The 22,520-nt window shown below is 41.8% G+C and overlaps 1 protein-coding gene across 3 annotated transcripts in view; it reads left to right on the top strand.

Moving 5' to 3' along the window:
- Positions 1–1,712: 1,712 nt before the first annotated feature.
- LOC106569929 (collagen alpha-1(XIV) chain) overlaps positions 1,713–22,520 on the top strand; it is a 91,064-nt gene continuing 70,256 nt past the window's right edge. Inside the window, exons 1-5 of one of the 3 annotated variants that reach the window (XM_014141684.3) lie at positions 1,713–2,033; positions 4,707–4,832; positions 8,453–8,569; positions 12,639–12,779; positions 12,953–13,045. In XM_014141684.3, coding sequence (XP_013997159.2) covers positions 4,742–4,832; positions 8,453–8,569; positions 12,639–12,779; positions 12,953–13,045 — 442 coding nt within the window. In that variant the 5' untranslated portion in view covers positions 1,713–2,033; positions 4,707–4,741. The remainder of the gene's footprint in view (positions 2,034–4,706; positions 4,833–8,452; positions 8,570–12,638; positions 12,780–12,952; positions 13,046–22,520) is intronic. The other 2 variants (XM_014141686.3, XM_014141687.3) reach the window with 2 other exon arrangements.

The raw sequence follows: 22,520 nt of genomic DNA, 5'->3' as shown, positions 1-22,520 counted from the left end.
GGTTAAGGGTTTAAGTGCAGTAGCATGGAATGCTCTTTAGATGGGTCAGGGCAAGTGTCAAGGGCAGAAATTGTGAGCTATTTCAAACTCCATCTAGTGGGGGCTCAGCATTATAAATGCACAATAGATTTTGAAAAGATTATTCTTTATCACCTCTGTCATGACCATTACCTTGCTGTCATGGCTATGCCTTAAACATGGCGTTCCTAGCTACCCCTCTGTGCTTATAGAGAAACATTTGACATTGGGCCAACTGGGAAAGGTGCGTAGCCTAAGACTGCATGGGGTTACCCATGCTAACTGTACTTCATTCAGTCACAGCCATCCTTTAGTCAATGACGTGTTAACTGTCCATTGATAAATGAGCAGTAGTTTGATGTGAGATGGTCTAATCAAAACAGCTATCCTGAAGTTACTCAAATAAGTTTTAAAAAACTATATTTTTCAACAGCAAGGGTAGAGCCTGTGTGTTTGGAACCATTTCATAAAAAATGTATTGTGTGAAATATTAAACTTGATTGGATATTCATAAAAAATGTTTAGGCTGCACTGGAGTGCCATCCTACTCATAACACCAATGTGGCAAATTCGGGGGTAACCTGCCAGGGACTCTGACCATCAGTTCAACACCTTAACCATTATTCCAAGAGGTCCAAACCTCTTGAAGCAGTTGCTAGGTTGTACTAAGGTTGCTGCTATATGTTCAAAGGTAATAGTATCTTAACTTGGGTGCGTGCTCTATGGATCCTTGGGACGCCCCTACCCCATTGAAGTTGACATTTAAAAAGGTTAAGGTAAGGGTTAAGGTTAGGGCTAGGTAAGGGTTATGGTTAAGGTTAGGGCAGGGGTTAAGGTTAGGGTTTTCAGGTAGGGATGTCCCAAGGATCCTGGATTCCACTGGGCTTACTTCCACGGGCATTAACACATTTGATGTGGTCAAGAAAGGTATTTTTTAACAAAGTCACTTTCCAGAAATTATTTTATCCCTTACCCAACCAATCAAATAAAACGTACACTGATAGACACTTTCATACATGTCCCATTTCATATTTAGCCAAGAACAACTTGCTGCACCCTTTGATGATAATGACAGCCAGATAGATGGAATGCAAACAAATAATAGAGCAGAGATGTGGATGGAGATATTATAAATTGAAACCTAAAATTGTTGACATATTCAGATTTTGAGAGGACTAGGCTACTCAGAAACCATGCATGTAGCAGGTTCACAGGTAAATATTGTTGTTATAGGCCTACGTAACAACACGTATGTATGTGTGTGTGTATATGTAATATTATAATAATAATAATATACATTATGCCAAGATGCCATATGCCTGGCTGATTAAGCTACCTAAATGTTTCAGCCAAATCAGTAAATTCTCCCCTAAGAGGAACGCCAGAAGCGCGCGAAAAATACATACCTGAAAAAAAAGCTCGCAGACGAATGGTAAAAACAGGTAGTCTGCCCCGCGGGCGGTCAGACCTTTATCTGCCTCAATCGAGATTAAACGAGGTGAAGGAATGAATAGCATAAGGGATGGGTGAATGAATATCGCAAGGGATGGGTGAACGAATAGCTCAAGGGATGGGTGAAGTAATAGCTCAAGGGCTGGGTGAATGAATATCGCAAGGGATGGGTGAACGAATAGCTCAAGGGGTGGGTGAAGTAATAGCTCAAGGGCTGGGTGAATGAATATCGCAAGGGATGGGTGAACGAATAGCTCAAGGGATGGGTGAAGTAATAGCTCAAGGGCTGGGTGAATGAATATCACAAGGGATAGGTGAACGAATAGCTCAAGGGCTGGGTGTATTAATAGCTCAAGGGCTGGGTGAATGAATATCACAAGGGATGGGGAATGAATAGCACAAGGGATGGGTGAACGAATAGCAACGCGGGATACACCCACCTTCGCAAATCTGACACTGAAGGAGCGCGAGCTGAAGATAGTTTGCCAACAGCCGGCGAAGGAAGACACGCATGAAGGGTCCATTTGGAACAATATTACCTGTAAACAAATGTTTTGAAAAAGGTATGATATATTTTCTTTAGTTTGGGATAAAGTCGGTGTTTTATTTCTACACATTCAAAGTAGAAGTGGTAGGAAGTGGAACGTCACCTGTCATGCGACAGTGGTGGTCGTGGGGGCGCGTTTGACAATTTATGCAAATTTAGTTTAGTCAATTTACTTTATCTGTTGTATTTCGTCCATACTGTTTGTTTATCTCATTTATAATTAAAATATAATGTACAGTGGTTTTCAATGTTTTCCTACATCTGTAGGCCTACACTGACCATCATCGAGGATAGTTGACTACTACTGTGGTTTGCCTGTAGGTTACTCCTGCAATTTCTCAATGCAAAGATTAGAATGCTATTTATTAGCCGAGGAGAATGATTAGGCATGGCGAATTGAAGTGCTGCTTTGAAATGTCAGCTTGCCTAATGATGAAGTATTTCTGTTGAAATGTTTGCATAAGTTTGAGATAAAGGTAAAGGTGTGACATCATCTTTTTTTTTACATCCTCAATTAAAAAAATAAACTAATTAATTTTGCATAATTGCATGCATTTTATTCCTGCCACGGTACTCTGCAGGATTATGCCACGTTTCAAAGATCATTTGAATGGTTTATGGGTGTCAGTATGGTTATGTCAAAGTTTAAATGCTTTGATGAGTTCGTTGTTTCCAAAGTTATTTGAAATTTAAACGGGAATGCACTTTTGTATCAACATTCTTTGAAGTTTATTAATAATATTTATTGTATTGCTCTATAACTTATAGGGATGTGCATCTTTCCCGTTCAAGACGATTCAACCATGTGTTTGATGTATTTGATACCATTCCACCAATTCCGCTCCAGCCATTACCACGAGCCCGACCTCCCCAAATAAGGTGCCACCACCCTCCTCCCGTGCTAGATACATGAGCTCCAATACGATACAGGAACAATACGTTTTAGTTTGAAATGATTCCGTGCGAATCGGTTTGATTAGAGAACGAGTCGAAGCGATTTGGTTTGATGTAATACGATACTATGCACTAACATTTGTTGCGTAAACACGTACATTTTCCATTCTAAATTAAAATCTGCTGCTGATGGAGCTCATGAAATGGGCCTCTCTGAGCTGGATTTGTGTGTGGTGTGTGTAAATTATGTATGTATATGGTGTATGTACTATGTAGGCACCTTAGCTGAGCCATAAGGGAGACAAGGCATCTACCATCCCAATACCACTATCAGATCGGGGGCAATGCAGCCTAGGTTTTTTGTCCCCCCACTTTGGTTCTGAAATTGTCACCCACTAATTAACTTGTCATTTTTGCAGATTATGTGTTTGAGCTAGTAATGTATCAATATTCGTTGTTTACAAATTAGTTATGACATAGCCAATGAATATATAGCACAACTTTGGATTCCACCCCCTTCTCAAAATGGAATTGTTTTGACCATTTTGAGGTTTTTACTGAGGGATCTTCTCTTCACCTCTTGCTTTGGCCATGCAGTGCACCTCATGTGATTACTGTCTTCATTATGAAATGATCAAATTTACCCTGTACATCTACAAATAATTATATACACTGATTGTTTAAAGTAAAACTACCAAAACTATTGCTGATGGTGAACCTGAACAATACAAATAAAATCTATTGTAGTAAGCCCTGTTCAGCAGGTATAGCCAGATGAGAGTTTCTACTGGGCACAGACCTCAGTTCAACGTCTAGTTTTGATTTACATTTGGTTGAGTTTTCAACTAACGTGAATTCAACGTCATTGGATTACGTTTAAAAGATGGGTTAAAAAAAGACAAAATGCCCTTACGTTGGTGACTTTTAGCAAATCCAAACAGTTTTCCACGTTGATTCAACGTCATCACATTGATTTTGTGGGTTGAAATTACGAGGAAACAACCTGTCTCAGGTAGCTTAATTTTATAACGGTAAAACGCAATTTTCAAAAGCACATAGATAACAATAACCTAGCAAATGACATAGGTTGTCACTCAACTAATAATGCCTAATATCACACACGCAAGCCATTTTAACGTTTGAATTCTGAAGGTGCCACGCAGATGTGCAAGATCAGGAACAGGCCGCATACCTCGCGTTGGTCAGCATGCGAATCTGGGCACAATGCGCTGTTTGACTAGACTACTGATATTGCCTGGGGTTGTTCGGCATGAAAAATTACATTTAGATCAATGACTGTCAACACAGTTACATGTAGTTCGACAGTGAAGGAGAGGACGCATCAGTTGTCACAAAATATGAGGTTTTTGGAAGGTAGAAAGAATGTAATTTGAGAAGAAAAAAAAAGTGAACCGGCGATTTGTAACGTTGTTACATTTGGATCTGTTTGGGGTCCACAAACCTACGCACTTAATCGGGGACCTATGCATATCGGTGAATTGTTACATCCATATGAACTTTTCTAATTCCATCCCTTATTTTGAAAATGCATTAAAGGGATAGTTTGAGATTTTCAGTCAAGCTGTTCCTCTAGACTTCCAGTTATTGCGCTAACGCTAGTTAGCATTGGCTCGCGAAGCTACCTCTAACTTACTTTGGTACTGGACGCAGATACATAAAAATGGTATCCACAAGGTATAGATAATTGCGAAAACCCCAAATTATCCCTTTAATAATGGAAGTAATTATTTTTCAATAGCATCAAGCATTTTCATTCCCTTTAATGTCTCCTCAGGTTTTCTGAGCTCCTCTCCTTTACCAGTGTGAAGGATGCAAGCTATAGGACTGAAGACGTGGGTATGGAGTCCTCTACTCTGTCTGGTTCTTATCTCTCTCTTACCTGTGCAAGCTCAGGGTCAAGGTAAACACAATCGTATAGGCTGCTCCTTATCATCTGTCGTCTGGTGTGTGTCTTTTTGATGTGCAGCTTTTGTCGAAGCATTTGTCTTTGTGTCACTGTCACTTTGTGATTATTTTACTTCAAAGGGAAAAGTCACTATTTTCTGGTATATTGGCACATTTTTGTGTATAATATCACATCATTAACATTCCATTTGCAGTCGACTCAAGTGCTTTCAGAATATGCTTTGACATGAACTACCTACCCTTACTGTATATATCTGCCTTTGACCTTAACCTTGTTGATGTGAAAAAGAACAAGAACTGCATCCTCAAACAGCTGCAGTTTGTTTATCTGGGCTTGTCTTGACACCGTTGCCCAGTCCTCAAGTGAAACAAACCACAGCATTCCTGTGCTAAGAGTGGACTCTACGCTATGCTAACCTGGGCTACAGTATAGTGCCGCTTTGAGTTGTATTGTAGCATTACACCTTGGACAGCATCCATTGGTTGTCGGCAGAAGCCTTCTGTTCTGAAGAGCTGCCCTCTGGTTTAAGATAAACAACCTGTCCCTTTTACAGGTGGACTGTCAGTTGGCTTCCATAGAAGTTTCCTTCAAAGTACAGTACACCAGAGAGGTTTAACTGAAAGCATCCAGACCTTACGGCGATCAACAAGGGAAGGAGGTCTGGTAACACAGGCCACTGTCACCCAACGGCATGTGGCCACAGTATCTCACCCAATATGTCCCTCCTTATGTCACAAACTGCTATACAGAAACCCAGCCTAAAACCTCAAACAGAATTCAATGCAGATGTAGAAGCATGGTGGCTAGGAAAAACTCCCTAGAAATGCAGGAACCTAGGAAGAAACCTAGAGAGGAACCAGGCACTGAGGGGTGGCCAGTCCTCTTCTGGTTGTGCCAGGTGGAGATTATAACACTACATGGCCAAGATGTTCAAACGTTCATAGATGACCAGCAGGTTCAAATAATAATAATCACAGTGGTTGTAGAGGGTGCAATAGGTCAGCACCTCAGGAGTAAATGGCAGTTGGCTTTTCATAGTCGATCATTCAGAGTTAGAGACAGCAGGTGCGGTATAGAGAGAGAGAGTTGAAAACAGCAGGTCCGGGACAAGGTAGCACGTCTGGTGAACAGGTCAGGGTTCCATAGCCGCAGGCAGAACAGTTGAAACTGGAGCAGCAGCACGACCAGGTGGACTGGGGACAGCAAGGAGTCGTCAGGCCAGGTAGTCCTGAGTCATGGTCCTAGGGCCCAGGTCCTGCGAGAGAAGAGAGAAAGAGAGAGAGAATTAGAGGGAGCATACTTAAATTCACACAGGACACCGGATAAGACAGGAGAACTACTCCAGATATAACAGGCTGACCCTAGCCCCCCGACACAAACTATTGCAGCATAATTACTGGAGGCTGAGACGGGAGGGACCGGGAGACACTGTGGCCCCGTCCGACGATACCCCCGGACAGGGCCAACCAGGCAGGATATAACCCCACCCACTTTGCCAAAGCACAGCCCCCACACCACTAGAGGGATATCTTCAACCACCAACTTACCATCCTGAGACAAGGTAGAGTATAGCCCACGAAGATCTCCCCCACGGCACGAACCCGAGGGGGGGCGGCAACCCGGACAGGAAGATCACGTCAGTGACTCAACCCACTCTAGTGACACACCCCTCCTAGGGACGGCATGGAAAAGCACCAGTAAGCCAGTGACTCAGCCCCCGTAGTAGGGTTAGAGGCAGAGAATCCCAGTGGAGAGAGGGGAACCGGTCAGGCAGAGACAGCAAGGGCGGTTCGTCTCTCCAGTGCCTTTCCGTTCACCTTCACACTCCTGGGACAGACTACACTCAATCATAGGACCTACTGAAGAGATGAGTCTTCAATAAAGACTTAAAGGTCGAGACCGAGTCTGCGTCTCTCACATGGATAGGCAGACCATTCCATAAAAATTGAGCTCTATAGGAGAAAGCCCTGCCTCCAGCTGTTTGCTTAGAAATTCTAGAGACAATAAGGAGGCCTGCGTCTTGTGACCGTAGCGTACATGTAGGTATGTACGGCAGGACCAAATCGGAAAGATAGGTAGGAGCAAGCCCATGTAATGCTTTGTAGGTTAGCAGTAAAACCTTAAAATCAGCCCTAGCCTTAACAGGGAGCCAGTGTAGCGAGGCTGGCACTGGAGTAACACATTTTCACAGATTATTTAAAATGCATTACACTTTCCATGTCTGACTTGTTCCAAACTTCCCATGGGTGCTTGAGGCCTCATAAACCCTCACCAGCCTTCTGGCTGTTTGCAAAAGACAGCTATGAAAAATATATATAAGAACTTAAGCCTATCTTCACACAGGCAAGTCCTTTGTCTTGGAGATGTTGGACTACTAGTTTGTTTTGGAAATGTGCAAATGAATGCACCAAGTCTCTGAAGGTTTTAAAAAAACACACACACAAACAACACACTTTCTAATTCTCTCACTCGGGGAAGCGACATTCTTCAGAGAAGAGGTATCTTTTTTTCAGAGAGAGTTAAGCCCTGCTGAATACCCACCCCCCATTTTCAGGTTGGTGAGCTCGGTACAGTATTATCATTTGCCTGTTTGCACCATGCACCATCTCCGGGCTCTTTACCTTCTGATGAGTTACCCCTTTTTATGCGCTTGATTGTATTGTTTCCATACCTACATTAATGTCTGAAGGTATTTAAAGAATACATTGGCAAAATATATCTTGCCTGCTCTTAATGAGGACACAAACAAGACAAGTTTGTGTGACTGTTTGCAGTCTTTTCCATTGTTACCAAATTGGATGGGAATGTTTTTTGTTGTTGGTTTGTTTGTTTTCTCTGGGATTTGGTAATGCCTATTACTGCCTGATGTGCGGAGCTGATGGGATGTTGACCCAAGAGGAAGTGGTGAAAGTGGTATATCACTCTACTTGCAGATAGATATCTTCTTGAAGACAGGAATAAATGCTATTCCAGTGCCTTTCAATTTGTCGCTGCTGCGATTGAAAAAAAAAAGGCACATTCTACTCTGAAAAGGCCTGAAAGTAAAGAGCACACTCTTTGTAATACAATCTCAATTCGACTGCTCCGGCGAAATGCAATCATGATGAGATCGGGGATGGTACTTTGGTGCTGAGATAAGTGCTGCACAAAAGACCCCCCGCCAAAAGAGATATGAGAGCTATCAATGGCAAAGGAAGGGAGAGAATGTGACTTTGCTTTTTTGTGACATCTGTGGTACTCTTTGAATCTGCATCTTTTTAATTTGGCCAAGATTCAATCTTTTAGGACTGTTGAAACACAGATGGAGAGTGCCTGTTACCTCGCCAAACACTGGCTGGAGTTCAATCTAACTGTTTCATAATCACTTTTAACTGGGGAATCTCGAGTTTCATGCATTTCCATTGGCAAAAAATCCCCAAACCCTTCACACTCTGCTAGTTACTGAATTTGGAGAGTTTTTTTTCAAAGAACATTGGTTTTTACGCCTCATTGAACTCCAACCACTGTCTTGGTGTCATTAACCATGCATTCAAGATTACTATTGAATACTATATACAAACACTTCGAGTTAGTCCGTTGTTGTAAAACTGTGTTTTCTGTCTTTTTTTGTCTAGTTGCCACCCCACGAAGACTTCGTTTCAAAGTCCTGAGCGCAACCCAGCTGCATGTGTCATGGAAAGAACCGAAAGGAGACTTTGAAAGCTACAGATTTATTTATAGCACACAATCAGGTAAGGTCCAGCAATGAGAACGAACGATCAAGTTACGATTTGGCGCTGAAGGAGGCTGTCTAACTTATGTTGCGTGTTTTACAACAGCTTTATACTTGCAGTGTAGAAAACATAATTACATATCAACTAAACATCAGATGATAATGTAATCGGGTTATTACTCGTCTCCTATGACATTAATGTATTCTGGAGGTTTGACTATAGTCATGATAATTGGAGTAGGAGTTGAAGAACACACAGACTGATGGATAATAATCACGAAGAACAGAGGAGAGTGGCACACACTTTTGTACACCCATTTTCTTATTGCAGTGAGAGAGCCAATGTTTTTGGCGTGCACTTACAGGAAAGAATTAGGAGTACTTCAGAGTGTGTGTTTTTCCTGTATTTTATAGTCACGATGAGAAATGAACTCCAAACATCCATTTTGTAATCTATAATAATCACTATGATTGATACACCTATTAGGCGATTGACTGTAGTGCAGCCTACCATTTCACTTCTCAAGTTGTTCTTAAGGAAACATATTAATAAATGGCTCATTCTCAATGTATAGATAGACTCCATGACATTCCACCATGGCTTTTACTTTGTCCTTACTTGAAGCTGTAGCTTCAGTGGCTTGCCTGGCCTTGAGCTGGTTTTGATCAAGATAATGGAGTAAGCATCAGATAAGACTCAGTGAGCAGAGCAGAAGCAGCTGTGTCTAAACTGCCTGAGGCCGGCTGGGGCATGGGACACAATCTCATCCCACCCCTGGCACCCTGCTGAATGAGCACATTTCCCCACCAAGCTGGCTTCCTCTGGTGAACTTCTCTTCATGCCAGCTGCAGAATGGAGGATATTTCAACCTTTTCTTCCAGACCTGGGTTCAAATAGTATTTGTTTGTCTTTTTAAATGCTATGAGCTTTTGATCGAGCCTACCTGGAGTACGGGTGGCGAGGTTTGCCCTTTTGGGGCTATTCCGTTGGTTCCTTTGCATCAGGCAAGCTCAATCTAGCGCAGCTGAAGTATTTTAGTATTTTAAAGAAAACTAATGCTATTTGAAACCAGGTCTGATTTCCCTCTTCTCTCTTTCTCTTCACCCCTGCAGTTCAGTGTTTGTCATTGCTCAGAATGGCATTCCAATTGCGGAGTCAGTCAGAGTTTTTATATTACGTGTGGGTTGAAATGGGAGCTTCTGAGAGAGGCTAGTCAGTGAGCCTTTGTTCGTTGAAGAAGAGTTGCTTTGACAGAGGGTGACACCCGCAGACATACACAAATCATCATGATTGGGGTGGAATTGAATGCAGCACTGGATTGTGGGTAGTAACTCTTACTCCCTTCTCCAACACTTAGGGCTCTATTTTAAGAAACCCAATGCAATGGTAAATCTTAGCGCTGTCAGTAGCTGAATAGGTTTAGGGGTGTGTCAGAAATATTTTTGCTATTTTCACAACCAGAATTATAGGCGTAGTAGCTGGTGGTGGCGCGAAAGGGGTAGGGTTTGATTAATACATAAATTGGAGGTGTGATGAGGGCTTGGCCACTCACTGGGCAATCAATACGCTTCATGGCTTAATATTGCATGCAGTGACAAGTTCTATACGTTATTGACAGTCTTTGCGTTGTTGTCAACTCTAATTTGTCAGGGGTCACGAAATATTCTCATCCTAGTCCATTGTGGATTGATGTTACATTTATTAAATAGCATAGGCTACAATAATGAGTAATTGACAGTCAACATTGTTGAAATTGGTTTCAACGAGCATAGGCCTAAATGTATTTATGCATCCCATAAATTGTTTTGTTTGTGTGAGGCATGTTCTCAATAAGCAAGATATAGCCTAGGCCTACCCTTGATATGGTGTTATAGGACTGACTGAATAATTTGAATATGTTTGGCGGAGCATGTCTTTGGTAGCCAGACAAGAGGCGCTCTTTGGAAATGGGGATGAATACAAGCTGAATGGAATCTCACTGCAGTTAGGCCTATGTGAATTGTGAATAATGCAAAAGCATGATGGCAAAAGCCTAACAAGTAGACCATTATTTTAGAAACTCTTTATTGATAGTCTCCTTGGCTAATGCATGGCCAGGATAAGAAATACATATAAAAAGGGGATATCCGCTCACAATTTTGCTGCTCCCAAATATTATCTTTTAATACAGCTTTGGTGAATAAAATGTATTTCAAAGCGGTCTCACGGGCCAAACCCTTAATCGATAGTCTTGACTACTTGCTGAATGCATTGGGCAGGACAAAAAAAAAACAGCCTTCATTGAGAGGAGGGGAGGCAATGCTTGGATTTTAATCAAATGAAAGGAAATGAGGTTGAGGTTCAGGGACACAAAAAGAACACCTGTCTTGTTCCATGTGCATATTTGCGCATATGGGCTCTGTACATCACGGAAGGATAGGCTGCGCTTCCGCTGTCAAAATCCATGTCGTTACTGCTAAGACCAGCTTTTGGTTGGTCTCAAATATCCCCACCAGCGCTGCCTGAAATTGGCACTTGGGTGCACGTTTTTAAGGACACACTTCAGATATTGCCACCCCTCCCACCTCAGCGCAAGAGAGCTCATATAAGATAGGTAAATTACCAATCCTGGCGCAAGTGTTTGAAAGTAGCCGAGCGCCGGTCCAAATTGCCAATGAGTGTAATGAGATCCTGTGTGTAGCTGGTGTAGAGAGTCAGTCGCAGGACAGCAGATATGAGTAACCAATGTACTTTACTCAAAAACAAATGCAAAAATATGCGAGCCCACAAATACGTACCGTCTTACAATAAACAATTACTCACAAACAAACATGGGGGAACAGAGGGTTAAATAATTAACAAGTAATTGGGGAATTGAAACCAGGTGTGTAAGACAAAGACAAAACAAATGGAAAATGAAAAGTGGATCGGCGATGGCTAGAAGGCCGGTGACGTCGACCGCTGAACGCCACCCGAACAAGGAGAGGGACCGACTTTGGTGGAAGTCGTGACAATGAGCGTGATTTTGACATTGCGCTGGCTTAACACCAGCCGAAAATAGAGCCCTTACACTCCCATCTTCGTCAGGTTTCAAAATGCACATTGACTTGACCGTTATAAGATGCAGGGTAAGGTAAGTGTGACCACTGTGCGTTTCTGATGCATTATGTATACGGAGTGTGCTGTATCAACACAGACATTTTGCTGAAAAATATAAAACAATCAGTGGTTTTCAAGTATGCTGTGGTACATTCGGAAGTATTGGTCAATAATGCCTATGAATGACCTATGATGGACACACCCCCTCAATACATAGTTTTTTTAATCATCTTTAAACAAGATCTGACAAGGTATGACACCCCCATTTCTACAACATGCCCACTCACTTCCATTTGCAACGTGTTGCCTTCAGGCCATGCAAAGCAGATGTACCATAATTGTAATAAAGGAGGAACTGTACGTGTCAGTGAACCCGTGAAAGATGTGTTAAATGTCATGATAATTATAATTTCGTAGTTCTGTTCTGATATGCAGAACAAGAATGATGAAACCTAAGGTCAATGCATAAATAGTACATTTTAGCTACTTAGCTACATTACCTTAAGTGCTTCAATTCTCTGCCAGTGTCAATTGATCTAAATGGATTTTAAATCAGTAGGCGACACAGTGAGTGCATTCTCCAGTTTTTTTTTCTTCCAAACAGCCATGTTAAGTTGTTTTTGAAGAGAGAGACAGTTGCGTGAGTCCAACTGAGGTTCTTCATGTCCTGTGGGTACTGCTTAAAATAATTCAGGTGTGTTGGAGCGCGGAGGCCTCTCTTTACTTGTCCTGCAGCAGCCGTTTAGCCGCTGACTAGTTCGTTTACTGCCAATATAACCCCGTAGCAGTAGTATCCTTCATTGCAACTAGCACGTCAACTCAACATCATTGTCATTCCTGACATTTCACCTGAAAAGGAGATTTCAAAATAGTCTAATTGAATTTTTTTTTAAACTATTTTTATTATGATAAACTCATTTTCAATAGAATGCATTTAATAAACAAATCAGAACACAAGTGAAACCAATTTCTAAGTTTGGTCTTGTTTGTTACTTTCTTCCAATTACAGATGCAGAGGAGACTGAACTAGAGGTGACAAAAAAGGAAGCCAAAGTGATCATTGACTTTGACCCCAGAAAGTTGTATACAGTCAAGGTCACTGCTGTGAAAGGTGCTCAGGAGAGCAAGCCACTTCAAGGAACATTTAAGAGTGAGAAGAGCCTTTTAACTTTTACAACTTATTCTATGATTTCATGAGGTTGTTTATCAAAGGAAATAGTTGATCTGTGTGATTGCCATTGTTCAAACATCTTTGACAAAATGTATTCTACAGTATAATGTGTCAATGGAAATGTGTTTGGTTTATTTCTGCTCAACTTTCAGAGCCTGACAATGAGAACGTACAGCCCCAGAATGTACGACCCAAAAACCAGAAAGACACCAGTGTCACTGAGGAGAACAATGACATATCTGAAGGTAAGGTGGAAGGTATGAGTGACCAACCTCTGAAATCTGGAAATTGCTGTGGCTCAGTCTTCAAATCGCAATTCAAAAACCTGGATTTCAACCAGGATTTCAACATAAAGAAGATTCACTTGACGACACACAGGTAAGTTGAAGCTCCAGGGGCCTCTTGGTTGGTGCTGAGGCTATCCCTGGCGGTGGAGTGGACTGCTGTACATTTGTCGTTGGGAGTGGATGTGACAATTAGAAAACATTGCCCTTGTGATATTTTCGTTTGAACTTTTCTGAAGAAGAAAGGCCTCGAATGTGATCCTCATTCCCATTTGCTCTTTGGAGAAACATCTGCAATGTGCTTCATTTCAAGTAGACTTTGAAGGAAAGTTCAGGGCTGGCAAATGGTCAATTAAAAATAAGCACTGGACATTGCAAAGCATTTTGGAGCAATGATCTACTTGTGATTGCTGTGTTGCGCAAAACCAAGGTAAACCTTAACTATTTTCCTTTTAAAATGAGCATGAAGTTGTTATAAATCTGTCATGACAAATGATCGCCCAGGATCTAAAAACAGGAATGACGAAGTTTACCAACAGTCATCACGAACCACCAAACATGGTTGTAGATGTCTATACAATGTTCAGAGAAGATACAACAGTAGAATGCACACATACATTACATCAAATAAATAGTGCATTAACCCTGATAGAAAGCTGCAATGTCAAAGGAGTCTACAGCTATGTCTCAGGGCTAATACTGTATAGGAGGATTCAGCCCCAACTGAAATAACCTTTACCCTAACAGATGTTATGTATGCAATAGTTGCAGAGGTGTTTTAACACGCGTTCAAACAGATTAAAGAGACGTAAGGGACTAAGTATTGATTCTTTGCAACGGATTGAGCTCAAAGTGTCTGAACATAAGAGTTGTCTGCAAGAAAACAATTTTCTGCCACATTATTGCAACTTGCCTGTATTCAGCGTTATTTAAAAAAAACAGGGATTTTGTAAGAGCTGTTGGTGGGCTGAAACAGGCTATTTGTGGGAGATTTAGGAGTTTGTTTTCAGACAAAGAGCGTAACAGTGTTTATAAAACTCCTGTGGTGTGTGTGTGGCGACTTGGACCTCGTCTGTGTTTCTGGCATAAAGAGCTATGATTTGGCCGAGGTGTCAAAAAGTATTTGAGGGAAGGCTTTGCAGTTATGGAATGTGGTGTAAGGATCCCTGTAGTGCTTTGAGATCTGCGATAGATCACCTGCCGTCTCTTAAAATGCCTATGGGTAAAAACCGGAAGGAGGAAACTAACTCAGATATAATGATGCTGCTTTGGTTTCTCCCTCACTCTATCTTCTTTCTCTCTCTTTTCCTTCTCTTTCTTTTCCTCTCAAGCTCTCATTTATTCCTCACTGTTTCTCTCCTTTTTCTCTTTCTCCCTCCCTCTGCACTCTCCCTCGCTCTATCCATTGCATGTAGACAATTGACACAGGCAGCTATCTCCTTGCCCACACTTGCAGAATACCGTTGCTATGTTATCGTGGGGCCCATTCAAGGATGTCTCCAGGCTTGGTAAGTAAACCCCCTATAGCTCCCTGCCTGCTTGCCTGGGTGTGCAGGGATGCCAGAGGGCATACAGGTGTGCCCAAGGCCTGGCAGACGCCTCAGTCCCACACAACCTAGCACTTAGCTCCATGTCTACCCTCTCTGAACTGGTCCCAGGAAGGATATTGGACCCTGATATTGGTGCCCTAATTGAATCTTCTGGGGCCAAACTTCTGGGGCCACTTCCGTCGTGGCGGTGGTGTCATAAGGGACATTTACAGGTGATTAAGGCCAGATGACTCATGCGTCACCATGGCAGCGCTTATGTTGTGCAGGGGCCGGGGTTTGGGACCGAGGCTCGGGGTTCATTGACACATTATTGAGCAGAAAATTATTGGTGTCAGTCAGTTAAAGGATAAAATGGCATAATTTATGTATGACAAATTAATTTTCAGCCCCTTTTGGCTCAAGAGGAATAGACGGTTATGGGCGTGTGCTGTGTGGTATATTACAGTGCCATAACATTATCATAGGCACTACTTAACCTCTTAATTTCATTCCAGTTTGTGCTTCCCATGCCAGCTTTTAGGTATATTCTATATGCAGCAGCATAAGCAGTTACCAGTATATCTGAACTGATAACCGCCACCAGTACCAGACCATATCTTTTACCTTTCAGCTAGACTGCTTTCAGTTCCTGCTACCTGCTCAAGTTAGCGCAGATAGCATTAGCTTATCTGCCCTGTCGCGTTGGGGTCAAGGAAAATATTACGCCTCCTCAATGTCCCTTAACTAGCAGGTGGTTGGAGAAGTAGTACAACCAGACAGTATTACGCTGCAATGACATGTCCCATTTGTTTAACTTTAATTACACGGTCATTTGTTCACACAGAGGCAATTGGACCGTATCCGGAGAGGCCGGCGAGATAATGAGATCACAGCTTGCTCCTGATGTCCCCCACTCATCAGGGGACCCTAACGAGCTGTAGTGTCGCCCCCAGGAACCACAGGTTATATTTTAAGCATGAAGACTTTTAGAGGTCTCCAGTAGCCTACAGACAGGGCTGCTTAGAGGACAGAGAGGTTCTCTCTAGGCTCATGAATAACAGCTAAGAGATGGGGACAGAAGATGTAATGGTAGTGGTATCGTTTCAGGCAATGTTTAGTGAAGGAGGAGGTCGTTATCTTGCTTTTCTGTTGGTTAAGATGTGGTTGAATATCTGTGCAGTAGTGGATAAAAATGTGACAGTTTGCACTAGTTCAGCACTAACAGGCATGGGTTACTTTCCTAATTCTCTTGACTGTCTGGAAAACACAGTGTTTTCATAAGACATAAGAGCAACCCAAGGTAAAATAATATAGCTACAGTATCTCTGTAACCATGGGCACAGTAACAGGCATGGTTTTGAAGGCTGAACTAGTACAACTGTTGGAATTCTCTGTTCGGTGTCAAAGGCACAGGATTCCATCAATGTTCATTTATAATTCATTATAATTAATTTGTTTGGTAACAGGCTGTACAGTACCTTTGATATCCAGTCATAATGCTGTCCATTTAAGACTTGCAGGAAAACTGGAAATAATTTGATGGACAAGCATTGAACTTTTATGCTGAACACTAGGGATACTACTTCCTATTGAGTGACAGGCATTGTGTCATTCATAGGATGGTGTTATAACAGGTTTTATAACAGTTTCATGGCAAAATAAAATACCTGGCTAGCTCGGCCAGTTAGCTTGTGGTGAAAGGAACACGTTTACTGTACATGGCTCTAGATCAGGGATGGGCAACTTTGTTGGGGCTGGAGGCCACAAAACATTCTGAACTAATCTTGAGGGGCCGCAGTGGCTCGCGGGACTGCGCACCCACATCCATACCCACACATGCAGTCAGAGTTGGCCGTAACCTTTTGGGGGCTCTAAGCTAAATTTTGTTGGGCTATTTGAGTGACTCTCAGTGACTGACATAACAAGAGAAAAACTGCTGATGCACAACCAATTTTCAAAATTGCACCTTGTGTATTCTACTATTGATCCGCGGGCTTTCAAAAGGGGAGCCGGGGGCCTCCAGTTGCCCATCCCCGCTCTAGCTGATGGATACATTGCAGACCACTGCAAACTTACAGCATTCATTATGTACAAAATCAGCAATAAATAAACAACTCAACGCAATTTCATTTCCCCATGCTACAAAACCATGATGAATCAACAAAGCATACCTCATCGCAGACGGATGTAAATGTAAATGGATGCACTGTTCATATAGCCAAATTGAAAGTGAGCAAAAGAGGGCTGTAGCCTAGCCAGAGAGAGTCTGGGATTCCATTAATGCAAGTGCTGGCTTTACTGAGTTATGAAGCATGGAGCAAAAGCTCCATCAATGGAACTTGACATTGAAACAGAGTCATTTGGAGGGGATAGGAATGTGACAGGTGACGGATGCTCTCAGGCGGGTAGGCAGGCACCAGTTTAAAGGCACCTAGTTAACCCCTGCCAGAGAGAAGATCCCAAGTGATTACGTCCATATGGTCAGGAGGAATTGGCCTCTGTTGACCAGCATCATGCATCATTCATTACACTTTCTGAGAGATCTCACACACACACACACACACTCGCGCACACACACACACAGTTCCTGTCACACCACCCAACTCTTCCAGTCTGTTGTTAATTGTTTCTAGCGACAGAAGTGCATTTGAATATTCGCAGAATGCATCTAACTTACAGTAATTTCCCCCGGGTTCCCACGACAACGTCTGAATGTTGTCACATTGTCTGTTCATTGTTTGTTCTCTGCCGGATGATGCTGACAGATGTTACTTGTTAATCTTCGCTCGATCGACAGCGTGGCACTTTTTCCATATGTCGCATCGCCTCACAATCACAAAGCCAATACCCAGAGGTGAGGTTTCACCTGTTCCACTCTGCCCCAGTCGCTGTAGTCCCATCACTCACTGGGAGTGGGGCCGTATGGCCTCTCAGCTTAACATCTTCACAAATAGGCTTATGGTATGAGGAGGTATGGTGGAAAATATGCAGACAGAAGGCCATACATTCTGTAGACACATTTTGGATTTTATTGGACAAAAGGCTTTAAACAAGGTGATTTTTCTGTCACAACAACCTTCATCAGGCAGATGATGAAGTAGATTTGAAGTTGATTATTTTTTAAATTACCCATCGAAAGACATGAGCCTATACCTGCATTGTTTATAGAAATGCGTGAGGGAAAATCCACCTCAACCCCCTAGGGAATAATGAATGCCATAGAGACCTTTCATAATCTAATATCATTGGACCACTATGAACCATACACCATCCCATCACTATTAATAAGGCACTGCCCATATCTAATGCCTTACATATTTCAGCCACATATTCCAATATTCCATATACTAGTATAGAATTAAGAGACAACTAGCTTGGCTATATTGAGGCTTGTATTATTGCCTCTTGTCTGTGAGATGCCTGTGGGAGGGAAGCATGGAGATTTCTCATGATGGTATGGTCTGCATGATTGAATTATTCTCCTGTATGGTGGAGCTCCTCGAAGACAGCTCCTGTGAATAATGTCAACCCTATGAGATGATTAGGGTTTGATTTGCTACTGGGGTATCCCCCATACCCCAGTAGCAAATCAAACCCTAAGCCCTGAGCTCCACTGGCTGATCACATCTATTATTGTTAGAGTAGTTTGTTTGGAGTCGTTGCAGTAGTTGTAGTTGCATACATTCATGGTATATGTGACAGGATTTAATATTCTTCTTACTTGATTATTTATAGGAATAAATGTGTGTGTGTATGTGTGTGCACATGTCACTTTTGTCATATGTAGCTTTCACTAATCCATCACTTTAACGCTGCCATTTGTTCATACTATAGATTAATGAGCAGACCTTTGAGGATACCTGCCTAGTGGACACACACACACACACACACACGTGGAATCTGCAACTGGCTTCTGCACACAACTATTTTTGCCTTTCATGTCTTTGGAGAGGAATGTTAGGCCCTTAGCTTGAGGTTATGGTGTCTTCTCTCCTCTGTATGTGTAAATTACACACGTTATAAATCTGGATGGGATGAGAGAAAGGTGCATGGACCAGCTTTGACATGGAGAAATGGGAACTCTTGGCTTCCTCTCCCCCTAGGCGTTACCGCAGTCGCCTTAACCCTGACCCCACCTTGGCCTTGACTGTTGACACTGTGACCCGTCAGAGCCACAAGTGCCTGAGGTTCTCCACTAATAGCTATGTTCTAAAATAATCTCTCCCTCGCCCCTTTCTCCATTCTTACTATCCAACTCTCTACTTTTCAGTATCATTCTCTCTCGCTCTCCCCCCTATCTATCCACCTGGCTATGTTTGTTGCCCTGCTATTAAAAGGCGCTCAGACAATTCTCTTTCACTCAGTCCAAAATTGTTCCCTTCAATTGAATGTTCAGAAAACAGAATTCAATTTTGGGAGGTTATTTTACGAGGTTGACACACAAAGCACTTTATACTGTAAAGTTATTTGACGTTTTACTTCCTTTACTAAGGTCTATTATGCTGAGATATTGATTGGTTTTCTGGTATAATCTGGAAACTGAAATTCCAGGATTGTACAGACTTGTAGGTAGACCTCTCAGTTTCTGTCAATGGCTAATGTAATTACTCTTAAAAAAATGCAGTTTCAGTCTTGGTTTCGTAACATGTTCCTGCCTGATAAGCAGTCTTTTTTTCTGGGGATAATATTTTTATAGAGTTATATTCCCTCTTTTCCAACGAAAAAAGTATGTACAACTGTTAAATTTGTGTATGTTTTGCATGGATTTAATAACTGAAACAACACCTTTTTGATTGTTACAATGTTTAAGTGATGATCTCTACGTTGCCTTGATGTTCTGTACGTTCTCTCTCCCCAGAGATAATGAGCAAAACTTCCAGAAGATATCTGTTCACTGAACTCTGAGACTGAATCTGTGTACCACTGCAGCTGTGTGCATGGAATGCTCAATGGGAAAAGTGGCATATACAGTGCCTTCAGAAAGTATTCATACCACTTGACTTATTCCACAGTTTGATGTGTTACAGCCTGAATTCAAAATCGATTAAATATATTTTTCTCACCCATCTACTAACAATACCCCATAATGACAAAGTGATTTTTTTTTGCACATTTATTGAAAATGAAATACAGAAATGTCTCACATAAGTATTCACACCTCTGAGTCAAAACTTTGTAGGATCACCTTTGGCAGCGTTTACAGCAGTGAGTCTTTCTGGGTAAGTCTCTAAAGCCTTGTTCAGGCCTTAATGCTCAAATCAGTTTTGTTTTTCAAATCAGTTTTGGACTACTGGCTGTCCAAACAGCAAGTTACAAGTGACCAAATCGGATTTGTGTGTGTTCAGATAGCAGTCATTTACTGACATGGCTATGCTAGTTGTCATAGTAACGGGTGTGTGTACAGTGGTGTAGGTTGATTGGTGGTGATGCTCATGCTTCCTGTCACTCAGAAGTTATGCAGCGGGGCTTCCTGAGTGGCGCAGCGGTCTAAGGCACTGCATCGCACTGCTAGAGGCATTACTACAGACCTGGGTTCATTCCCGGGCTGTGCCACAACCGGCTGTGGCCGGCAGTCCCATAGGACGGCGCACAATTGGCCCAGCGTCGTCCGGGTTAGGGGAGGGTTAGGCCGGTGGGGCTTTACTTGGCTCATCGCGCTCTAGTGACTCCTTGTGGTGGGCCGGGTGCCTGTGGGCTGACTCCGGTCGCCAGTTAAACGGTGTTTCCTCCGACACATTGGTGCGGCTGGCTTCCGGGTTAAGCTGGCGGGTGTTAAGGAGCGCAGTTAGGTGGGTCATGTTTTGGAGGATGCATGACTCAACCTTCACCTCTCCTGAGCCCGTTGGGGAGTTGCAGCGATGAGACAAGATGGAAAATTGGGGAGAAAAGGCCACTTTTAAAGCCTCAAAAGGATAAGAGGATTCAAATTTCAAAACGAGTCTTAGCTAGTTAACGATTTAGCTTTGTAATACATTCCCTAATTTGTTTGTAAAAAAATTAACAAGCTAGTTAACTACCACATGTTCTTGTCTAACTGTCAACAGAGTAACCTGGCTAGCAAGCAACAAGATATGCCAAATAACAGTCTAAAAACCACTTGAGGGCAAATAAGCAGATGGCCAGGAATCAGATTTGTATCTGAACTTCATGGGTGGTTTGAAATATGGCCTGAAATATCAGATTCTATGTGCTTTCTGGCTATTCAGACTGCAGGAAAAGTAACAGATCCGAATTAGATATGCAAATAAATAGGATTTGAGTCACTTCAAACTGCCAATGTGAACACGGCATTAGAGCTTTCCACACCTGGATTGTGTAGCATTTGCCCATTATTATTTCCCCAAATTGTCAAGCTCTGTCAAATTGGTTGTTGATCATTGCTAGACAACCACATTTAGGTCTTGCCATAGATTTTCAAGTAGATTTAAGTAAAACTCTAGTGTATATTTGGCCATGTGTTTTAGGTTATTGACCTGCTGAAAGGTAAATTAATCTCCCAGTATCTGGTGGAAAGCAGACTGAACCAGGTTTTCCCTCTATGATTTTGCCTGTACTTAGCTCCATTACGTTTATTTTTTATCCTGAAAAACTCCCCAGTCCTTAACGATTACAAGCATACCCATAACATGATGCAGCCTTCACTATACTTGAAATATGCAGAGTGGTACTCAGTATTGGATTTACCCCATAACACTTTATATTCAGGACAAAAAGTCAATTGCTTTGACACATTTTTTTCAGTATTACTTTAGTGCCTTGTTACAAACAGGATGCATGTTTTGGAATATTTTTATTCCGTATAAGGCTTCCTTCTTTTCACTGTCAATTAGGTTAGTTTTGTAGAGTAACTATACTGTTGTTGATCGATCCTTTTTTTTCCCTATCACAGCCATTAAACTCTAACTATTTTAAAGTCACCATTGGCCTCATGGGGAAATCAATGATCGGTTTCCTTCATTTCTGGTAACTTAGTTAGGAATGACGCCTGTCTCTTTGTAGTGACTGGGTGTTATGATACACCATCCAAAGTGTAAATAATAACTTCACCATGCTCAAAGGGATATTCATTGTCTGCTTTTTTACCCATCTACCAGTAGGTGCCTTTCTTTGCGAGGCATTGGAAACCTCCCTGGTCTTTGTGGTTGAAATTCACTGCTCGACTGAGAGACCTTACAGTATGTGTGGGGTACAGAGATGCGGTAGTCATTAAAAAAAATCATGTTAAACACTATTATTGCACACAGAGTGAGTCTGTGGAACTTATGTGACTTGCTAAGCACGTTTTTACTCCTGACCTTGTTTAGGCTTAACATAACAAAAGGGTTGAATACTTATTGACTCAAGACATTGAAGCTTTTCTTTTGTAGTCAAATTTGTAAAAAAATAAATGTGAAAAACATAAATACACTTTGAAATGATGGGGTATTGTTTGTAGGCCAGTGACAAAATAAATCTAAATTTAATCCATTTTCAAATTCAGGCCGTAACAACAAAATTTGGAAAAAGTCAAGGGGTGTGAATACTTTCTAAAAGCACTATACCACCTACAGCTCATTTAGAATCTGAAATCAATCATTGTAATCCACCATAAAGGGTTATGGAATGTTGGATCACTTTTACAGTATTTTGCTTTTAATCAATAAACTGCTGCCCTTTTATTATTTGTGTCTTTGCTGGTCACACAATTTCACAATTTTCACACACACACACACAAATTGGTATAGGAGAAATATACTATACAAAAAAATAATCATGATTCCGGGTATATTATTTATTGCGTAAGACTGAAAGTATGACAGTTTTCTGAACTGTGAAAGTCAAGAGTTTTTTCCTGAACTTAAGAGACAAGCATATTCAATGCAGGTTTGTGCATATCCTGCAGAAACCTTCTGAATCCACACAGAGAG

This window comes from Salmo salar, chromosome 14 (assembly GCF_965601325.2).
Source record: "Salmo salar chromosome 14, fSalSal1, whole genome shotgun sequence".
Classification (NCBI taxonomy): Eukaryota; Metazoa; Chordata; class Actinopteri; order Salmoniformes; family Salmonidae; genus Salmo; species Salmo salar.
Note: the sequence above shows the minus strand (reverse complement) of the source record. Positions and strands in the feature narration are given on the sequence as shown.